This window comes from Acyrthosiphon pisum, chromosome A1 (genome assembly GCF_005508785.2).
Source record: "Acyrthosiphon pisum isolate AL4f chromosome A1, pea_aphid_22Mar2018_4r6ur, whole genome shotgun sequence".
Lineage (NCBI taxonomy): Eukaryota > Metazoa > Arthropoda > Insecta > Hemiptera > Aphididae > Acyrthosiphon > Acyrthosiphon pisum.
This window is the reverse complement of record NC_042494.1, coordinates 21,443,772-21,465,686: the sequence shown is the minus strand read 5'-3', so window position 1 is coordinate 21,465,686 and position 21,915 is coordinate 21,443,772. Positions and strand designations below refer to the sequence as shown.

The window sequence follows — 21,915 nt, the reverse complement described above, 5'->3', positions numbered from 1 at the left end:
TTATATTAGGTATGTTAAAAACCAAAAAAATTGTATTTATTATGATTAAATTATAATCACAGTCTCACGATAGTTGTCGTTCGCTTCGCTATGCGGTCTATGCGATCCATAAAATTAATTAGCTCGTTAATGAATTTATTAAAATTATTACTTTTTATTTTCTGTTACTATACCAGTAGTTATGTGAAAATGTCTGATCAAACTCCAATTTTTTTTCTTTATATAAAAATATGGTAAAACCAGTTTTTTCTCCCGAAAAGTAAGTGAATACGGTAAGAAATTGTCATTTTACATCTGAAGCTTTCCAATAGTTGACTAATATTTATTCTAAATATGAAGACGTGCGCGACGTAACCGCATACGTCACTCTTATATACGGCTCCAAGATATGCATAATTATCTACACACGCTACCGCCCGTCTCAGAGTTAAATATTCTCATTCACGCTGAGTCATGCTTACTTAATATGAATTGGCATTTAAATTAATATCAGTAATAAACAAAGCAATTAAGACAGTCCAATTACTCAGATTAAAATTTCGAAAAACAAAAATAACAACAAAACTGATGCAGGCTGGTCTGCCATGACCATCAACAGAAGAAATCAGTCCAGCTCTTTTACCTCCAACCCAACAACTTCACAAAAAACCCAACAAACCAAACAAGAAAGAAATTTAAAAAAAATTTGTTTTACAAAATCGTTACAAAATTCTTAGACAAGATGAAAATCAAGACAAAACTCCGGCCACAAATTCACCTACTCTCCTCACCGAACACATTGTCATCGGCGAAATTGTACCTATCAAACCACCTCCTTCAATTTTCGTAAAAGGTGAAATTTTTAGATGATTTTCTAGAACTATGCCAAACACTTGTTGAAATTATTGGTGTAGAGAACTTGATGTGTCATTCAACTGCTGAAAAATTCTAAATTTAAACGAATGAATACCCTCCAACGAACAAATCTCTAATTATCATTCTTTTTTATGTCAATGGCCTTAAAAACCATGTTATAGAACTAAAAACCCTTTTATATAACCATCAAATCGACATTCCCTTAATCACCGAAACTCACGCAACACAATATTCAAATGTCTCGATACCCGGATATACCTTATTAAAAACCAATCATCTAGAAAACACACCACATGGTGGCGTAGAAATATTAATCAAATCCAATTTACGTTCCCATCACTTCCAAATTATTCCCAAAATTATTTACGATCGTGCGCTATTTTGATTAAACTAAATAATACCCTCTTGATTATAGCTGTAACTTACTCACTCCCAAAACAAACCATAACCACAAGCAACTTATCCAACTATTTCAATACGATTAAAAATAATTATAATAATTTCATTATAGGCCGTGACAAAAACACCAAAGCTGAGGTGTCGGGTTTCGACCCGACCAGTGCGACAATTTCTTATACAATTTCATATACCAACAAATATTTTCGAATCATCGCCCTTCCCAGACCAACTTACTGGGATAGTCTCTCAAATCAAAAAACCTGATATTCTTGTCTCAAACCTCCCTAACAACTTATATGGTTCAACAAACAATATTTTAAATCACAACTCTGATCATTCATCGGTGTTACAAAGCATATCAGGTTGTCTTCAGGCTATTGCTGAAACTCCCTAACTCTTTACGGCACAAGTTAAACACTTAGCCTTTCATAACTAAGTACTACAACAAATAAATTTGAAAATCAAGCTAAAAAGCTATTCAGATATTGACAATATGTTAAACAACTTCACTAAAATAATTCACTCGGTGGCCGCAGCATTAACAAGAGCATTAAACAGAGCTTCTCAAACTCAGAGCAGTTCCCATTTACCTACTTAAAACCCTAATCCACTCTCTTATGGTCGTAAAACGCAGAGCGCGAGCCAAATTCCAATACACTCGCTTACCATCTCACAATTTCTTAACAAAGCTGTTGGCAAAACACAAATCTCACGAAATCCAACAACTAACAAATTTTTCAATGGCATAATGCAGCCTTTGGAGTGAAACGATAAAAATTCTCAAATTTAAATATGATTCTGTAAAAGAACAATTTAAGCCCTCCGATACTGAAAAAACAGAATTATTTATTTATATTTAAAAAAAAAATTGACGACCCAGCCTCATTCAAACCCATAAACCTACTACTACCCTTTTTTTTTTTATAAAATATGTGAAAAGCTCATTATCAAAAGATTAACTTCTTACATACAATCCTTACTCACAATTTGGATTTCGTTTCAAGCACAGTACAATTAACTAATTCCATAGAGTCGTAGACGCCATCTCCTACTCACTAGAAAACCAATTTACTGTACTAGTGCATTTTTAGACATCTTTTAAGTATTTAATGGAGTCTAGCATAATGGCCAACTTTATAAACTTCGGAAATGTCTTCCCTCAGCTTTTTTCCAACCTAAACAATCGCCATTTCCAAAGCCGGGTTGATTCAGCTATTTCAGATATTTCTTCAATCAATGCTGGAGTGACTCAAGGTGACATACTCTCTTCCATAATATTCAATATATTTGATTCAGATCAACCCGCCTTCGGTAATAATTTAGTAGCTGATTATGCAGACAACAACACAGTCATAATATCGATACATGATAACCCAGAAATAGCTTTAGTCAATCTTCAATGCCATCTAAACCTAATGGCGGACTGGTTCAATAAATGTAAAGTTAAAATAAATAACCCTAAATCAGTTCATACTACCTTCACATTAAGACACCAGCATTACCCAAACGTTTTTACTAACAATATCGTAAACCTACTTCCGAATCGATTAAATATCTAGGACTCTGCCTCAATAAAATACTCACCTGAAATTAATATTTAAAAACTAAAAGATTGATTCTAAACACACGCTCCCGTATGCTAAAAACTCTAATCTCAAACCACAAGCTCATCAACTTGAAAACTAAAATAATAATCTACAAATCACTTCCCAAACCTATTTGTGTATCCAAATAGGTTAGGTTAGGTTAGGACTCTAAATTTAGCACTCGGCCAAAAAATCTAATACATACTAATAAAATACAAACATTTCAAAACATCTCGCTCTGTAAAATTACTAACATTCCCTGCTTTGTCTCTAACCATACTCTCCGTAACGACCTTCATATCAAAACTATTGATGAAGAGCCAAAATTTTGTATAGGTAGTTGATTCTTTAATAAACACGCCTCCCACTAACCTATTAATCCACTCATAAAAAATGTGCACATACCAAACCTCACCGGAAACCCACGAAGTAGGCTAAAAACCATGGTGTCGTGATTTCCTATAATTCCGTACCTGAATAAAAACTAAATACCGATCACAAGTAATCAAATCGAAGTGTCATTAATGAGTGGCTTCTTCCTTCAATGTTATTTTTTTTTTGTTTTCTTTCCACGCTATGTATATTGTATCTTTCATTACTATGTATGTAATTTATCAAATATTCTTTTAATACATGACTAACTAATTATCTGACTTTGTTAACCTTGATTACAGATGCTGTAACTCCATTTAAACTACCAATAACAGACAGCTGTCACATCGCTATTATTAAGGATGGGCGGTTAGAGCCTTTAACACACTATTTTTTTAAGAGGGGGGGGGGTTCACCTAGAGCACCCAATGAAATAAACGGGAATATAGTGGTAGTGCGTTGTAACCATAGACATTATAATACTAGACAAGTACTGTGTATAACAACAGTATAACTAGCAGCGTAACAACATCTAGCAGCGATGTAGGCTGTATTGACGACAAAATAAAATGATCTATATGTGATATATCGATATATCTTACCCTACTACCCCGCACTAACATGAATATTGAATAAACAAACAAACAAAAAGTGCACTCTATATCTTGTTACGCTTTCCATACACTAATTGCTGGTCTAGTAGTATAAGGTCTATAGTCTGCAACACGTGAGAGAGTATATAAAAAAAATCTAACGTGCACGTCTTCCTTCCACATCCGGATGCCGCTCTCGCCGACGAATATATCGTCGATATCCACGAGGACCTGTCGCTCGAGAGATATGCTCAGCAGCCCCTTGCTGAGGTACGACAGCGAGTCGAGGAATAACAGCCGGTGCAGCCAGAAGTTGAGCCCATTGCCAAACAACACCCTCGATATCCCATCGTACATGCCATGGTCCTGCATGACCGTGGCAAGCGGGACATATTCAGCCTGTCCACCGCTGCTGTTGCTGCCCCAAGCCACCGGTTCGTACGTCGTGTGATTGGCGGTGAACACGGACCAATCGTCGCCCGGAAGCGGCCCTTGGTATACACCACCCGCTCGGGCAACTCTCAACACCGGCGACGCAGAGTTTAGCATGGCGTCCTGTAAACACACGAAACATATTGTATTATATTTTAGATTTTGTATCTAATTTTAAGAAAAGTAAAAATACATAGGGTGTAACAGAAATACCTGAAAAATAAAAATAGAAATTGATACTAGTACGACATTATGAAAATTATATGGATGATAAAGAATTTAAGAAATATACTTGACAGGAAATTCTAAAAAAAAATTATCTAAGTAATTATATGTTTCAAATTAATTTAGATCAAAATAATATTGATATTTACACAATTTTTAAAAAATAAACTGCTTGACTTGAATATACATTTTTACTATAAAAATTTGTCTAAACATAATACTCTGTCCAACGACAGATGTTGGAAGTCTAAATCCAACCATGGGGACCTGACTGTGGATACAATAATTTAATTTACGAGGTAGGTACTCAGGTCTTTCTGTTACATTTGGTGTAATATATATTCTATAAATGTAAAATAGTAGGTAATTATAATCATATTATGTCTGCCACCGGCAAATTCTAATCACATCGAAGAAGTTTCACACAACCACATTTTATAAGGGGAATATGGGAAATTTTTTACAACATTTTAAGAAAAAATATCGAGTTAAAATGCATTCTAAATAACTTACAATACGTGGTAGTCCCACTTTAGTACCATTTCAGTTGGTATTTGCATAGTAAACTATGCCATAGTTAAACAAATTATAGATAGCTGGTTTTATAAAAAAAAAAACAAATTTTCACCATGGCATACAAAAATACCGAAAACTTTGACTGTACTATATTATTTTTTCGTTATCACTTATACGAAAAATATTATTCACGTTAGGTATATGAAAATTAGGTAAGTATACCGTAATTAATTGTTTTCATTATGAATCATTATTATAGTAATATTTTTTTTTTATATCACTGTAAATAATACCTACAACATAATACATTATCTAAATGGTACTTGGTTGGTACTCAGTATACCTACCTATAGTGATAGGTATATTAAAATATATTAAAATATATTAATAATTTTAATTTTGATATACCTAATATAACAATAACAATAATATATAGACACACAAAAAAATTTTTTTACGTAGGTACAACAATTATTGAAAATATTTTTTTTCATTATTTAGTTGACATTACAAAACAACATATATTTCAGTACCTATTTTTAATTGTTATTATTTTTGATTTCCAATAGATATATACTTAAAATTTTTATTTCATATGCCTGGTAGAATATTTTTCAGAAAATTTCGATATGTAAAAATCAAATTTTGAATGAGTAAGTAGCTAATTTTACAATTATACAAAGTTTATATGAGTTTATAGAGGACCAACATTTAGTGGGATACCAATAGTCTTTTAATCACTTATCCAACTTTAAATACTTATAAAGTTTTAAATTACAACTACCTATTATATTATAAGCCTTAACGTATCATTCGTAATTTGATTTTTGTATAGGCGGTATCGATATTCGAAATACTCCTAAAAGTATTTTGCTTTTGATCATGAAATTATAAATGAATGTTGTCATTTCAAAAAGTAAAAAACTTAAAAAGATTGTTATTCACGGTAAAAAGTTGTAAGCATGTAATTCTTTTCATAAATATTGTTTTGTACCTAATATTGTCATCAAATAATGTGAATTTGGAAAAACATTTAAAGTTTTCGGAATTATAAGTATTGTTTTAATAAAAATACCACTGTATAAAAGAAAAATACGTTTAAATTAATTGTTTTTATAATTTCACAAAATAATATAAGTAGGTACTCAGCGTATTTCAAATATAGACGAATAAAGATATCTATTTATATATGTCGACAGCAAATAGTATTTTTTAAGTTATCATTTATCCCCAGGTTTGGGGTTTTATAGCACTTAAAAGTTAAATCTGCATAAATATGTGCTATAATATTACCTTAAATATATCGCTAAATATGCGCTAAAAATATGCAATAAAAACATCAAAATAATATACAAAAATTGGTATTTTAAAACCAAGTAGGGTACAAGTTAAGAAGCGAAAAATAATATCCATAACACAATATTCAATCAAAAACATAACTATATAGTACACGTCGAGTCGACTGTATTATTACAACGCTTTCAATACTCATTTGACGATAACCTCAGCCGTAAATGACATAAAAGGGGCCCTATCAAAATCAGCAGATAACAAAAGTTTAAAATTAGAACTACATATGAAGTAGGTACCTAATACGAAATGATGAACGCCGCTGCTCGCGTCGAGTCGTGTAGACTGTAGATGGTCTATTTACTTTATCTATATTTACCTACTTTTAAAGTAAGACAATAAAGAGAAACACGTTTATTTTCCATATAATTTGAGTAAAAATACAAAATATCTCAAAATCCAGAATTAATACTAAATTCTAAAAAATTGCAATATAATATGTAAAATAAAATATGCAAAATTCAATTTTTAATTTCACTTCTCTGAATTATTAAACAAACCATATTCCATAGAGCTTACTCTGTTATTTCTTAAGCACTATCCCAATCCTTTTTATACCTCATAGTAGTTATATATTGGTATAGTATGTATTATTTACCTATAACCAGCTATAACATAAGGTAATAGGATTCTTATGTTTCAAGTTATAAATGCTAAATATTTTTTTTTATATATATTTTAACGCGGTCAATGGGTGTGAGAGGAGAGGCTAAGGGTGCATCAACACTCCCCTCTCTAGGTAGTGGGTATGCCAATGGTTTAGCTAGAGTGGTTTTCACCCACGCGAAACTTGGTATTCAACAAACAATTTATAAACGAGTGTCATTTTCTTGACCAAGAAAAATTTATAAATTATATTATTATAATTCAATATTATTAAGGATTTTTTTTGTTATTCATAGGTATAATATACAAACCTTGAGAGACAATTTCGTGTGCAAGTACAACGGAAATCCTTTGACCTTGACGCCGGTCATGTGGCGGTTGGCTGGTGGGAAAAATCCCAATATGCCGACCCCGTATTCCCTACAGTACTTGTCCAACAGCTCTCTGTTCCATTTGTCCATGTTCAGATACCGGTGATAATTCTCGAACACGATGACGGAATATCGGCCTTTGTCCAAATTCGTCAGCGCCGGTAACGATTTGCCGGCCACTTCCATTTTATATCTGCAGCAATGATACATAACATATTATAATACATGTGTGAACATAATACGATTTAGGCAGGCATATCGTATTATATTATTAAATAAATTATATATGATATGCCTACTCAAATTAAATAGATCGTAAAAGGGCCGCCGCCGCGTATTATAGGTACTTCTGCTGCACTTTGTCGGTGTGATACCGACCAGCCATTCACGCGCAACCATTATACAATACACGACCCATTATATCGTACCTACATAATGTGTCTATATATGATATATTATTATATATACGGTCGATGGTATAAAATTAACGAGTGTGTAATGTGTACAATAATAATATATATATAATATCGAAGAAGAAGAAGAAGAATGCGCACTAATGCACTACATATACATGTATATATTATTATGTTTACGAGCGAGTCAAGTTTTACCGCCTGCGCGTGTGAGCGAGAGAACAAAATTGTATAGGCAGGTAAGACATGTGTGCGTGGGATAAAACATTGACAGGGAGAGACAGAGAGAGAGAGAGAGAGTGATTGAGAGACAGACACGCCGGGCGCCAAACGCATTAAATAATATTTATATTATTGCATTACACGTCTGAGCAGCTCTCACGATAGAAATTGTTGTGGTTGTTATTACTATTATTGTTTTTTTTTTTTTTTTTGTCTCAAAATAAATCTCCAACTCATTATGGTGCGATAATTTCGGCACACACGTTCGACAAAACGCCGGCACTGCCACCGACAAAGAAAGGACCGCATATTATACATACAAAGGGTTTTATACATTTCATGCACTCCATCACGGTTTTCTAAATCACTTACATACCCTTAAATCTTAATGGACGGTTGTAAATCCCACTGATATGTAGGTACCTACCAAAACGCCACCAGTCATATGAGATTCGAAAAAAAACCATCACGTAAACCCTATACTGCCCTCCTTAGCAGAACAAGCAATAAGTGCCAATTTTTCAAAATTAAGGTTATTTCATATTTTGTATAATTCCATAATTCCGCGTTTTTATTTCCTCGGGAAAAACACCGTAACTCCACTAGAAATGCATTTAAAATGCCGAATCTACCAATATATTGTCAAATACTAGGTGGGAGGATGAAAAGTGATCGCTGATGCGCACACTTCTGGTGGTGAATTTCTGTGATGGTTTCGCAGTGCGTATTTTGAAATATTAGTTTTAGATATAATTACCACAGAATAGAATAATTAATATAATATAATGTAATTACCTAATACAAATGTATTATAGAATAATGTTGTATATGATTTTTAGTGCCCCTGCTTTCCGAAGTAAAAAAGGTTGCTAACATAATCACCAGCGGCCACTTTTCATTCTCCCGACTATTGGGAATAACACAGTATGTACGAGTACATGTACATGCATGTAACATGTCCTAGAGAATAAAGCAGTATAGCTTATTTTATAAATTAAATAATTTCTCAATGTATATACCTCATATTTACCTAGTAATCTTAGCTAAAACGGATTTTATCAAATAATGGTCGCGACTCGCAATACTAATCAGTAGAGCACGGATTTTTATGCACTAAAAAGTATTGAAATATGCAAAAAATGCAGTAAAAAAATGAAAATATGAAAAAAGCAAGATTTTTTTCTTTATTCAAAATTTACAAAAATACATATATTAATTACTAAAATACATAATAAAAAAAAAATGTAAGAAATTTTCTGAACAACTCTATGTATTTTTAAATTTGATTAATTTTTAAATGAATAATCATATGCCTTTCGAGTTTTTCTTCTGTGAAGCTATGACGTTTATCGGTTAACATATTTTTAAAGACAGACAACGAACGTATCAACGTTCCACGTCAACTCAAGTTGTTGGGGCATATTTGAAGCAACTTAGTATTATTGGAACTTTACAAAGATCTTCGAGCTGAACGTTTTCACCTTATAGTACTGCATTAATTTTTCATAGAATTTCCAGACCTTTATTTTTATTGGAAAGCTCGTTTAATTTTGTTGTAAGTGTTGCACCTTTCAATCCAGGTATAGAATGAATTTTTACTTTCGTTTCGTCAATTATTGAAAAGCTTTTATGTAAAGTCATATTTTGAGTTTCCAATTTTTTTATGACTTTTAATCACTTTTTAGTATTAACCGACTGACACAGCAAGAGCGATTAAGATTACGTCGTAATCGATTATTTATTTTATCTTAATATAAATTATTATTAAGTGCCCACAAAATTTAGTTTTAATTTTTCTACTTGACAAAATATTATTTTATACATTTTTTTACATTTTCGCTTCATTATGCAATACATTTTGAATTTTGCCAAAATATGTCAAAATATGCAATAACATTTAAATATGCAAAAAAAAATTTCACCATTAGTTTCAAATTATGATGATTCGTGGAGATAATTGACAAAAATCCAAAAATATTAAAAGGAAAAAATATGCAACTGCATAGAAATACGCGCTCTACTAATCACATACATCATGTGCTAAAAGTTTTGGTCAAAAACATTTATTGAGATTGATCAGATACCGTGGTACTAACTACAACCATATTTATGTGTTAATTTTTATGGAGATACTGAATTTTGTAAGATTTTTTTTTCTTTTTATACTAGATAAAAAGGCAATATCTCATGTCCTTAAAATTGAAAAAAAAACAAAAATATTGAACTAAGTACAAAAAAAAAACTTTCAAAACATTAAGGATGCGTACGAGAAATGAAAAAAAAATGTGAAAAATAATAATTTCATGGTGAAAACCAAAGAAATCGTAAAACTCGTTATACCAACAATTCAATTATTGGACAGACTAATTATTCCACTTGGATGGCAGTCTAGTTACCTCGGCTCATTATATTTTTAGAATTGTGTACATAATTTTTATAAGTTTTAATTTAAAGCTTTTAAACTATAATCTTATAGGAAACAAGGCTGGGCAAGTTAAAGTTTTTTTTTAACTCAGTTAAGTTAAGTTAATATGCACCAATAACAAAAAGTTAAAAGTTAAAAGTTAATTTAACTATAGGTTAACTCAGTTAAGTTAAAAGTTAATTTGTTTAAACAACGCTAACATACATAATTTTTTTCCAACCCAAAACTAAATTATAGACTATAGTGTTTATATTTTATACAGTGTTCCCATATTAGTTCAATTCAAATTATATACATTTTTTACTTTAAACAATTCACGGTAAATATTTTTTGACATGAAAACGAAATATACTGAAGTAGTAAAATATGATAAAATTAAAAACAAAATAAATCAACTTAACTTACTTCTTGAAATGAAAAATTAACTCGTTAATTTCACGTTATTTAAAAAAGAAATTTAGTAAGTTAACAGTTAAGTTAATGAAAAGCCAAAATTAACTAGTTAAGTTAAAAAGTTAATATAAATTTAACTTATTAACTTAACTTTAACTTTTTAACTCGTTAATGCCCAGCCTTGATAGGAAATATAAAAACATATTGTGTATTAAAAAATAAAAATATTTATAATATCGGTTTTCTCTACGATGTATTGGTATAAGAAAAGTTGCATAAAAAATATTAATCAAAATTTAGAACGATTAAAAAAAAAACTAGGCATATTAAGATCTAAACATCAGATATTAAATTGAAATTACCTGCATAGGTATATATTATATATATATATATATATATATATATACTTAATATATTATTGTGACACGACCAAGAGCAAACCTCCATCCCCTATATGGCTACATAAATAATAACTATGTGTCCTACAAGGCAACGCTCATCATCATTGGCATTCTCGTATCAAAACTTAACTTGTGTAGAACAGCTGTTTTCATAACTCTCGACAACTGCACGAAAATCGTAATAAGTTATCGAACGAAGACTACGACGGCGACGGAGGCGGATCTTTTTATTAAAGTTGCCGTACTGCAACACACGGCATAATATGTAGATAGATGCCTTTACGGCGACCGCAGCAAAATGTACAGTTTTTAGATATCGTTTCGTCTCCGATTATATAACATTACTTCCGACGGAAATCTAACACGATGCGACGTGATACGATATCCCGAGCGCGTTATTTGCTGCGGACCAGATTTAATGAAATAAGTTTTCGCAACACCGTATATACGACATTATTGCATGATGCATACTACGACTATACGATATGTGTAGCCAACGACAGTCGCAAGTGCCGAGGTTAAGTCCCGGCGACGTGCATCCGAGCGAAAAAGAAAAACGTCAATATATAATATTGTATAGGTATACATACGTCATATTAATAAAATACACGCGTTTGTATATACCTATAATGCCCTACATAATACATACACACAATAGATATTATATAGGATATGTATACAATTCAAACGAGTAGTTTCTCAGTTATTAAAATGTTTATATTGAGGTTTATATTATAGTCCTCAAAAACGTTTTACCGTGATATAAAGTAGAGTATCTAATATTTATTATACTTGGACCATTTTTTACAAATTATTAATGTTGATGGATTTTTATTAATTATTAAAATGTTGAAATCACCATAGCCCCCGCATATCTTCCAAACCCATTATCATGGACCTATTATCCTTAGTATACACTAAGTTAAATAATTCAAAAACTACTCGTTCAAAATTTGATAATTCTGATACGTTCAAATGTTCAACAAATATATAAGTTAGATAATGTACAGCAGAGAGCTATGTGGTTCTCATTTGAAGAAAAAAAAATTGTTAACTTCACAGGACAATATCCATAAGTAGAAAAAAATCTCAAGAATTTGAAAATATAAATGTAGGTTAGGTCTTTGTAAGTGAATTTTAAAAATTCAAAAAATCCGATTTTAAATAACAGCATCACCGAAGAAAAAGGGGGCGAACATGCTTGTTTAAACACCCTGTACATTGTACAATTAATTTTTGGTTTGTATGTAAGTATATTATATATTATATTATATTTTATGTCACGTTTGATAAATAACATTACGGTAGATGTCTCGCATAAATAATACGTGCAGACGTGCAGTTCTTATGTACCTACCCTCCAATCACCATACATATTATGAATGGGTACCTAAATGGTTTTTAATGATTAAAATCACAGTCTTATAGAATCTAAGTCGAATAAAGTCTACTTCACAGATCTCGATCATCGACAACAGTTCGGGCGATACACTCTGCGCCAACGAAATTCACTCCAATCACTGAACATTTCGAACGGCACTTAATTTATATTACGATTATAATATGAATATTAATATATTATTATTGTCTATAATGGAATAATAGGTGCTCGATGATTATTGTAGACCATGATAGTATAGGTATATAAATATTAATATACAAAGGTACTATTGTTGTAGCGGTCATGTACACACAAATGGTAACGTGACGAATTCAAAATGATATATGTACCTACTTTATAATTGCATACGATTATAATTTTAATGAGTAGGTATATACCTAATACAAATCATTTCTAGTCGACTATGTACATGCAACTATATGGTTCAAAAAATACTGAAATCGTCATTAAACATTTACAAAAATAAACAAATAAAAGCCAAACATAATAATATTATGTATTTTTTAATCCAATATCATTGTTCACCATATAACATGTTAAAATAATAATCGAAACCTAATTTATATCATAGGTAGTATTTAAATATTTAAACATAGGTAGAAAAAAGTATATTATAGGAAAAAACTTGCACGAGAGTATAATAAGCCTATAGTTTTGTATCACTTAATGCTTGGCCTGACCCACCGTGTCTGTATGTGAATAGAATAATATATAGTTATGTTATATAATAAATATATCTCTTCATTGTATATGATTTTAAAATTGCTTCCGTCGTTCGTCATTTCGTAGCGTTCATATACAATGACTCTGAACAATATTTCTGGACAAAACATTTTTTTTTTTAAACTATTATCATCTATATTATTGGAGCATAAACGACAAAAAATAATTATACATTAATATAGTTTCGGGGAAGGAACAGTTTTTGCGATTTCAATTGATCCAAAATGAATGTCAACTGTATAATGTTATGTAGCCAATAGGTATAATTATTTAGATCCATTCAAACGTATATTATAATATATCCAGGCATACAAAATCCGGATCTTAGACAATAGTAACATATTTCCAGCTAGACAGTAAAAACAATTTTATTGTAGGTTCTACCCCTACGGTGTCACTTATATAAAAGATTTGACAGAACAATTGGATTAAACCCGCGGGACTTATTTGTTGTATAAAAAGTGACACATGCCCATTACATTGAAATGCGATTATACGAACGTCCAATAATATTTATACTAAAAAAAATAATCCAATCTCGATGGAGTGGTCAACTATTGTAGGTTTACCACACAAAACAACCAGTGTTATTGTATAAAATTGTTGTTAAAGTAAGACATGCATTTATATTTTTGATGAGTACTTACATGTTTTTATAAAAAAAAATGAATGTTTATAAACATATCAAAAAATATACAAATCATAAATTTGTTAGGTATGTGTAAATCGTATGTTTGTATATAACTTATTCCACAACTAAAAATATGTTAATTTTAATTTAAAAGTAATGTTAAATCGGCGGCATTACAACTAGATAAAACGATAGCCTAAACCTTAGGGCCGACGCTCGTTTTCAATCACATATAAGGGGAAAGCAAAAATAAAAATAAAATTTAAAACTACTAAAATTTAAAGTTGGAAAACCATGATCACAGATCGTGCTAAACAAATATAAAATGTATAAATCGTAACTATATAAAGACGATATAACGAGTGAAAATTAAAAATTATAAAATGTAAAAAGTGATGATTAATAATATATTGATCTGGTTTTAACAACGTTCGAGAAAAATATTTCGGGACCTGTAGGGCTGTGTACCCTACGCATATGAAAGCTAAACAGATCTCACGAGTGCATGGATTAAATCATGACAAATTATATAGGTATCATCACAGCATTTTGATATGCATCCTCCGCTTTTTATTTCACCTAAATCGTAGTTCTCCACTTCTTATTGGCTGTCAATCATAATCATACATATATGACATAGAACAAAATCAACCAATGAGAAATGGAGAGCTACGATATAGGCGGGAGGTGAAGAAGATGCGTATCTACTGCGCAAAACTAGTACAACTGTGATGATACCTATATAATTTGTCATGGATTGAATTATGTACTTTAAAGCTTAAAATATAGGTACCTATAGTTGCATTTCGGTGACCAACACCTAACGGTGTCTGTTATTCAGAGGTTTCAAGTTCAATTAAATAATTTAGTTAAACACATAATATATAAAACAAATTTTAAGCCTGCAAACTTAAATCAAGATATCTACAAACAAATTTCATCGTTAACACAAAAGTTAAAACCATTTACGTGAACTAGAAAAAGAAAGAAACTTTCGATAGATATTCGCGTCTTATACGCAACCGCCACCGCGTCCACCATCATAATGGACAAAACACACATCACGGCAAAACTTTCGACAATATGACGTAACAAAGTTCAACGCCGAAACCCAAAGTTAAAACGGCGTTTAGACACACGTGACCCTACCTCTTACCTATCCGGGTCTTGCTTTGATGATTTGGCGAGGACGGAGTGTGCGCAAAACTTAAGGGATTTGGTCGACGTTTTGATCGATGTGCCGAAAATGATTAGCAATAGATATACAAGTACCTATATAATATTATTATACTATAGTATAACTGCGAAGGCCGTGTTTTCCCGACTCCATGTCTTTCGACGGTTTATTAAATATTGCCTGCAGCTAATCATTATTGTATTATTATTAAAATACGGGCGCGCGAGACGTACCCGAAAAATACGCTCGGCAAAGTCCATTATTCATTATATTACCCTGCAAAGGATTAATCCAACGCCACAATCAGGATAACATCATGTCATCACTCACTCACGCACAGATACACTATATATTATAATAATTATACGCGACTGATAAATAGTATTCCATCATCGTTCGGCGATCGAATAGATTGATTTATAATTATCACACTTGTTTTTGTTGTTCAGTGAATATTATACACAACATAGGTACAATGGGCTTACAATGTATCCACTATTTGTTGATTCATTTTGAGTCGGCTGTGTAGCGTTAATTCCAAAATACGTCGGTGAATATATTAATGTTGCGCAACGAAAACATTAAAATCCCCCTCCTTCTATAAATATTTATTATGAAATTAATTTTTATAAATACATCGGGTATTTAAAAATTTTAAGGCCAAAACAAAATTTACTGCAAAGTGAATTTCAGAACGATATACTTAACTTCTTAATTTAAAACAACTATAATTATGATTAGATTATGAATTTTTGGTAGTTTTCTAAAATGTATAGAGCTCGTGAATTATAACAGCTGCCTTTAATGCAAATTTGTAGCAACTTATTAAAAGCGATGGAATATAACTTACAATAAGAGCAAGTTTAGTTTAAGAAAACTCTAATTATGACTAACACTCAGCCGGTGAGTCTAAATTATTAAAATTACAATGTCATCAAGTCAACATAAGTTGCACTTTCGATTATACGAGGCGTTTCCTTTGCAATAATAATGGCTTATGATAATACTCAGTTACAATACTCGTAAGTTAAATGTTGGATTTATAAATGGTTAATAATTTTATTTCACAAGATCTTTAATAACGTTCAAAACATATTTATATTGTGTATATCAAAATAACAAAAAGCCAAATATTAAAAATAAAGTGTCGAAAGTGAATGAAATAAACATTCGTTTAAGTTTTATACATACTATGAATTCCAAGTAAAACGTAAATAAAGATTTTTCCAGGTTTGCACTTTTAACATAATATATTTTCCAGATATTTCGGAAACCAACAATCAAATGAAACACAAATAGTAGATTTCTAGACGCTTCGAATGTCTCGAAACAATTCAAACAAAATTATGTCCAACATGTGATAAAATGTAAAGTACAACTTTAGATTTAGTAATGACAAAAAGTTTTCAAAATATTTCTACTGAAATCTTATAAAAATAAAAATAAAGTTGAAGGTATTTTAATAAAAACAACGTGAAATTGAATTGAATAATATCTGCAGTTTGAGTTATTCTAATTCACAATACTTATATAATAATATATACCTATACAAATATTAAATTCTAAACAGGTTACAAAAACGTTTAAAGGTTTAAAAACTTTTAAATATTTTTGTAATTTACAAAAATGTATATATATATATATATATATGTTCTTACATATTTTCTGATTGCTCTCAAGGTGGATTTAAAATTTACCACGTTTGCAAACTCAAGACGTTTCTCGCGTCAGTGTGTGTATATATTATTATTGAATAATTGTCTTATCAGGTTTTCAATGGAAAACTATTCAGATTCGTACGATTGTTCAAGAAATAAGAGGATATATTTTTTTATGTTGGGGGGATTAGTATTATCTAAAATAAAGTGACCGCTTATAATTGGAAAAAAAACATAATTATTTTATATTTAAGAGTCTTAAAAGTGAACTCAAAAATTATGACTGCTTGTCAACACAAAATTATAGCTATTTAGTTTATATTATTAACAAAGGACTGCATGATATAGGAATTCATCAAGTACAATATATTTTAAGTGGCTAAAAGAACTTAAGAGGTATATTATTTATTGAAGCTATATATTACTAAATAAACCTACTGCAAATCAAAAATCTATAATTTATTTATTTTACTGGACGTTACATAAGACAGTACTGCAATACCTATAAAATTAATGTTTAACAGAAACTATAGGTTTGTATATTAAAAAGAGAAAGAAGGGTCGGTAATGACAATGCACATGAGACGGGTAATTTGAGATTAATAAGAAAGTAATTTGAAGGAGATAATAATTAAAAATAAACATTATTTCCGCTTGCAGGGTGCGCGCTATCGGAAAGTCCTGTTTTCTTACCTCAGTCTATTATGGACGAGTGTTTCGGCCAGTTCCCTGCCGAGTCTCGGGTATGCAGTCTCAACGAGTAACAACAACTTAGGGTCTGTCCTAGGACGGCCATCGCCTGATCCTTGGTGAGGCGGTCTGTGATCTGTTGGCGGTGTTGATTGGAAGTGGGGGCACATGCCATACGGTCGCATCCGAACCATTTTGCGTTCCCGTCGCATCAGCAAGCTTAAAAAAAAATCAAAAATATTGTGCATAAGTATAAAAAAAATGGTTCTGAAAATTCCCAATTATAATGTACCTATAGGTAATAAAATTATATGGTATATATACCATATAATTTTATTATATTCATTCAAAATCATTCAGCTAATACAGACGTACCTTGCCAATTTCGTAATAATTACAATCATTGTAAAACAATTTTTTAAACAAATATTTGTCTTTCGAATCAGTAGGAAAAAATTAGTGATGCCATTAAAAAAAAGGTAAATTTTAGTATTTAGTACTATTTTACAAAATTTTATTTTACGCACACATGCCTGTTACAATGGAGTTACTCTTTCTTGTTATTATAGTCCGACCAGATAAAATAAAAAAAAAATTAAATGATCTGTCCTAACACATATTCTGATACAACAATATTGAATAATATATAGAATTATAATCGACAATTTTATTTATTATAATAACTCCTATGTTCAGAAATATGAAAAATATTCGTGTAATTAATAATGAATAGTGAATGCATAACAAAAGTAAATATTACTTATATTATAAATATAATAAATGAACCACTTGCACATATTTTATCTATATATTATTTAGGACAGATAACCATTTCGAAATAGTTAGGGATATAGCAAAAATTAGAAATCTCTTTGAGTTTTATTATTTTCCGTACTTACTATCTATATCGTATATCAATAAACAATTTTCTGAAACTATAAGCTCATAAGTAGTAATTAAGAAACAGACAAACGAATTAAAAATGAAGGACTAAATGATATTATATGTATATCAAAATTTAAAACAAAAGCAATAAATGAATGGTATTATGTAATCGTCTAACAAAAACCTTACGAACCACAAACAGTTCAAAGTACTTCTTGAAGTACATCAAATTACTTAATGCGTACTAAACTCTTTAAAAATATATTACCAACTGTAGGCAACTACAAACGGATACGGTTTGATAATTTGAAGTTCTCGGGGAAATAAATTGTATATGCTTTAATTTTTCAATAATAATAATAATAATTAAAAATAGGTATAACATATTTAGCCACATCAACAAATATCGCAAACATGTTAAGAAAATATTATTTTTTTCAACATTAAAATTTTATAGGTCCTATGCGGGACTATCGTAACTACTAAAGTTATTTAATATTTTGAGAATGAAAAAATGAAACGATATAGTAATTTTAAATTTATATCAACATATAAAAGTTTAATAAACTAAAAACAAAGTAATATTTTTACGATAATAGAAAATTCCTAATTGTATTTTATGTCAAGTGTATAATATTTATTATAAACTCAAGTTGAATTATATTGTTATGTTGCTTTTATTAGCCAGTCTAAATAAAAACTCTACAGAGTAGTAGGTATTTAAAAATTAATAATATTTCCTGCTCCAAGGTTTAGAAACTTAACCAATGACACTCGAGTATAATAAATTAATTTAGTAAATAAAAAAAACTTACTTTTTCAAGTGTCAATTTAAAAATTACCAAAATTTGTTTATTTAAAGAAATAATTTAATCGAATTGACCCAAATAATGTTCAGTTATAAGAAATGAAGTATTATTACGATATTAATGCCCTATAGTTTTAAATAAAATTTGCGCATTTACCATTACCACATTTACGGTCTTTCTTACAATATGTCCGGTTAAAATTATAACCGACACTTAACCGGCCAAATTCTGCCGGTAATAAATCAGCTGTAATAAGTCGGTTAGCGTTAACCGACACCTTACCGGACATTGTAAGAATAGCCCTTAGTTATTGAGTTACAAGTTACGATGACTGTTCCTAGTTATTTAAATCTACTGTATACCATCAGTAATATCAGTAGACATGTATATAGGTATACCTATAATACTCTACAGGTATAACGATGTTATTAAACAACGTAAAAAAGTTTTGGTATACAATAATGCGAAACATTCAAACAATCAAAATAATTATTATTCTCTTTTTTTGCGATAAAAATTATCATCAGTCTTCAATTCAAAATAATAGTAATATATTTCTATATACTTATTAGTTATTAGTTATTAGTTATTAATATACAACTCACTATACAACTCACTATACAACTCAATAACACGCAAGTTTATACCGAGATTATATTACAGATAAATTGGAACGGCAAAGTTTAACGTTCTCAATAGGATGAAGTTTGTTTTTTTCTGTTTCTTGAATAATTTATTTTGAATAAAGTTCTATTTCATCGGCAGCCGTTGGCCGAGTAGTTGGTAGAAATAACTTTTTTTCGTATACCATAATAATACATGTAAATTGATAGCAACGGCGTTCTTGGAATATCAACCCAATAATAATAGTTTGATTTCAGAATGTTTGCAATATATTCTAATGCAATATTAACGTGTTGTTTTGAGTTTTTGTTCACAATAATACGCGTTTAAGCGGGACGTTTAAGATTTGATATTATTATATTGATCATTAAATATTATCAGTTTATTATATTATATCGTGGAAATTATCTAAAGTCTCGGCCAGAGATAGATTTTAGACAACCGTGGTCTCACAACAGTTACTGATGTTTGCTGAATATAATATTTAGATAATATTATTATAATTAACAATCGTTATTAAATGCATTGAGTATAATATAATATCACGCGTAGTTACATTATATGGAAATTATCAAAATCTTAATTAGTTTTTAATATGCAAACATTCGATAAAAATACTAGGATCTTCTACTACATGTTTGTGATATCGTATAATTAATTTACAAGCTAAAAATGATTTTAAACAAATAAATTCGAATTCCTAAAACACACAAAACGATGTTTATATTATATTATATAGGTTACTACGCAAGGTTTAAACAACAGCTTGTTGAAAAATATGACAGATTCCGTATTATCTATTTCACAGTTCAATAAACTGCATGATTATTACCACGATAATATTGTCATAAATTTAGTTATTTTGATAACATCTCAACATTTAAGCTTAAAATGTGGTTTTCGTGAATATCTAGTGTTTTCAATACAATGTGCTATCGATGCTGTTGCTGCGGTATTATATTATTTACACAATTTATACAAAGTTTGTATCAAAATTAGTCGTTGTGGTGATGAATTTAAATGAAAGATATATTTATATTTATAAGTATTAGTTTTTAGGGTATTAAATGAGCTGAATGTAATACACGTTTCGTATATATAATAATTCGTTTCTATTTTTTAGTCAATGTAAATTACGCATATAATATTGAGTTTAACAGTATAATTTATTATATTTATTTACACAAAAACCTCTCTGAAAAACACATATATTCCAAATCTGTTTTTATAGTACACAAACAGGAATTTTTCTAAATCTCATAACGTTATCCCGTTTAGGTCCTTGTGACCACTTTTTTTCAACACTTCGGTTTTGATTTATGAAAGGTATTGCATATGACGTCAAAAACCTTATGCAAAGCTTTTGGGTTCACATAATAACACAACGACGCCACCGCAAAATATTAACTTTACCGATCGGTGGTACATAAAAAATTCGGTCCTTTGAAAATGAGGAGGACCTTTATGATTTTAATGGGTCACACAGACATCCGGCGAAAGTACAAAATAATTAGTGAACGAGTGACCACCGCCATAAAGAGGAAACGATGAAGTTTAATTATTTAATGTATTTTCATCGTTGAATACCAACTAAATAGGATTATATGGTTTTATAAGATTTAAACGCGATATATATGTATATACTCAACACGTTTCAATAAAATGATTGCAGATGAATTATATATATTATTTATATTTCAAGTTGGTAAAAAATATAATTAAAACACGGTCATAAGTAAGTAAGTACCTATACATTTTTAAGTTATAAGTATAAATTATAATTTAATACTACGTATATGTATTACTTCTTAATACTGAATACCTAGTCACCGAACTGTATATATGTATGGAACGCGCATTGTGTATAGTTCTAAATTCTAATATAAAAAGTAACACCCCGAGAGGCCGCCATATTGAGTCTGCTAATGTTCCTTTCCATATTTTTTTATGGATAGGATTATTTTATTAGCTTATCTTCTACCAAATATAAGTGATATGTCGGTGGTATCCACTATCTTAGATCATATTATATTATGGATAAAGCTACTGTATTATATACGCATACTACGAGTTGAAGACATCAATTGACGAGTCGCAAGGGGACTGCAATGGTTTCTATTGCGCATGCACGTCAGTCCTTGTCATATATTTGTCATA

The 21,915-nt window shown here is 30.2% G+C and overlaps 1 protein-coding gene across 1 annotated transcript in view; it reads right to left on the bottom strand.

Annotated features, from left to right (window-relative positions):
• LOC100169222 (bifunctional heparan sulfate N-deacetylase/N-sulfotransferase) overlaps positions 1-21,915 on the bottom strand; it is a 75,796-nt gene that overhangs the window by 8,889 nt on the left and 44,992 nt on the right. The window contains exons 3-5 of the mRNA XM_003246549.4: positions 17,444-17,659; positions 7,246-7,498; positions 3,968-4,360 (exon numbers count right to left, since the gene is read on the bottom strand). Coding sequence (XP_003246597.1) covers positions 3,968-4,360; positions 7,246-7,498; positions 17,444-17,659 — 862 coding nt within the window. The remainder of the gene's footprint in view (positions 1-3,967; positions 4,361-7,245; positions 7,499-17,443; positions 17,660-21,915) is intronic.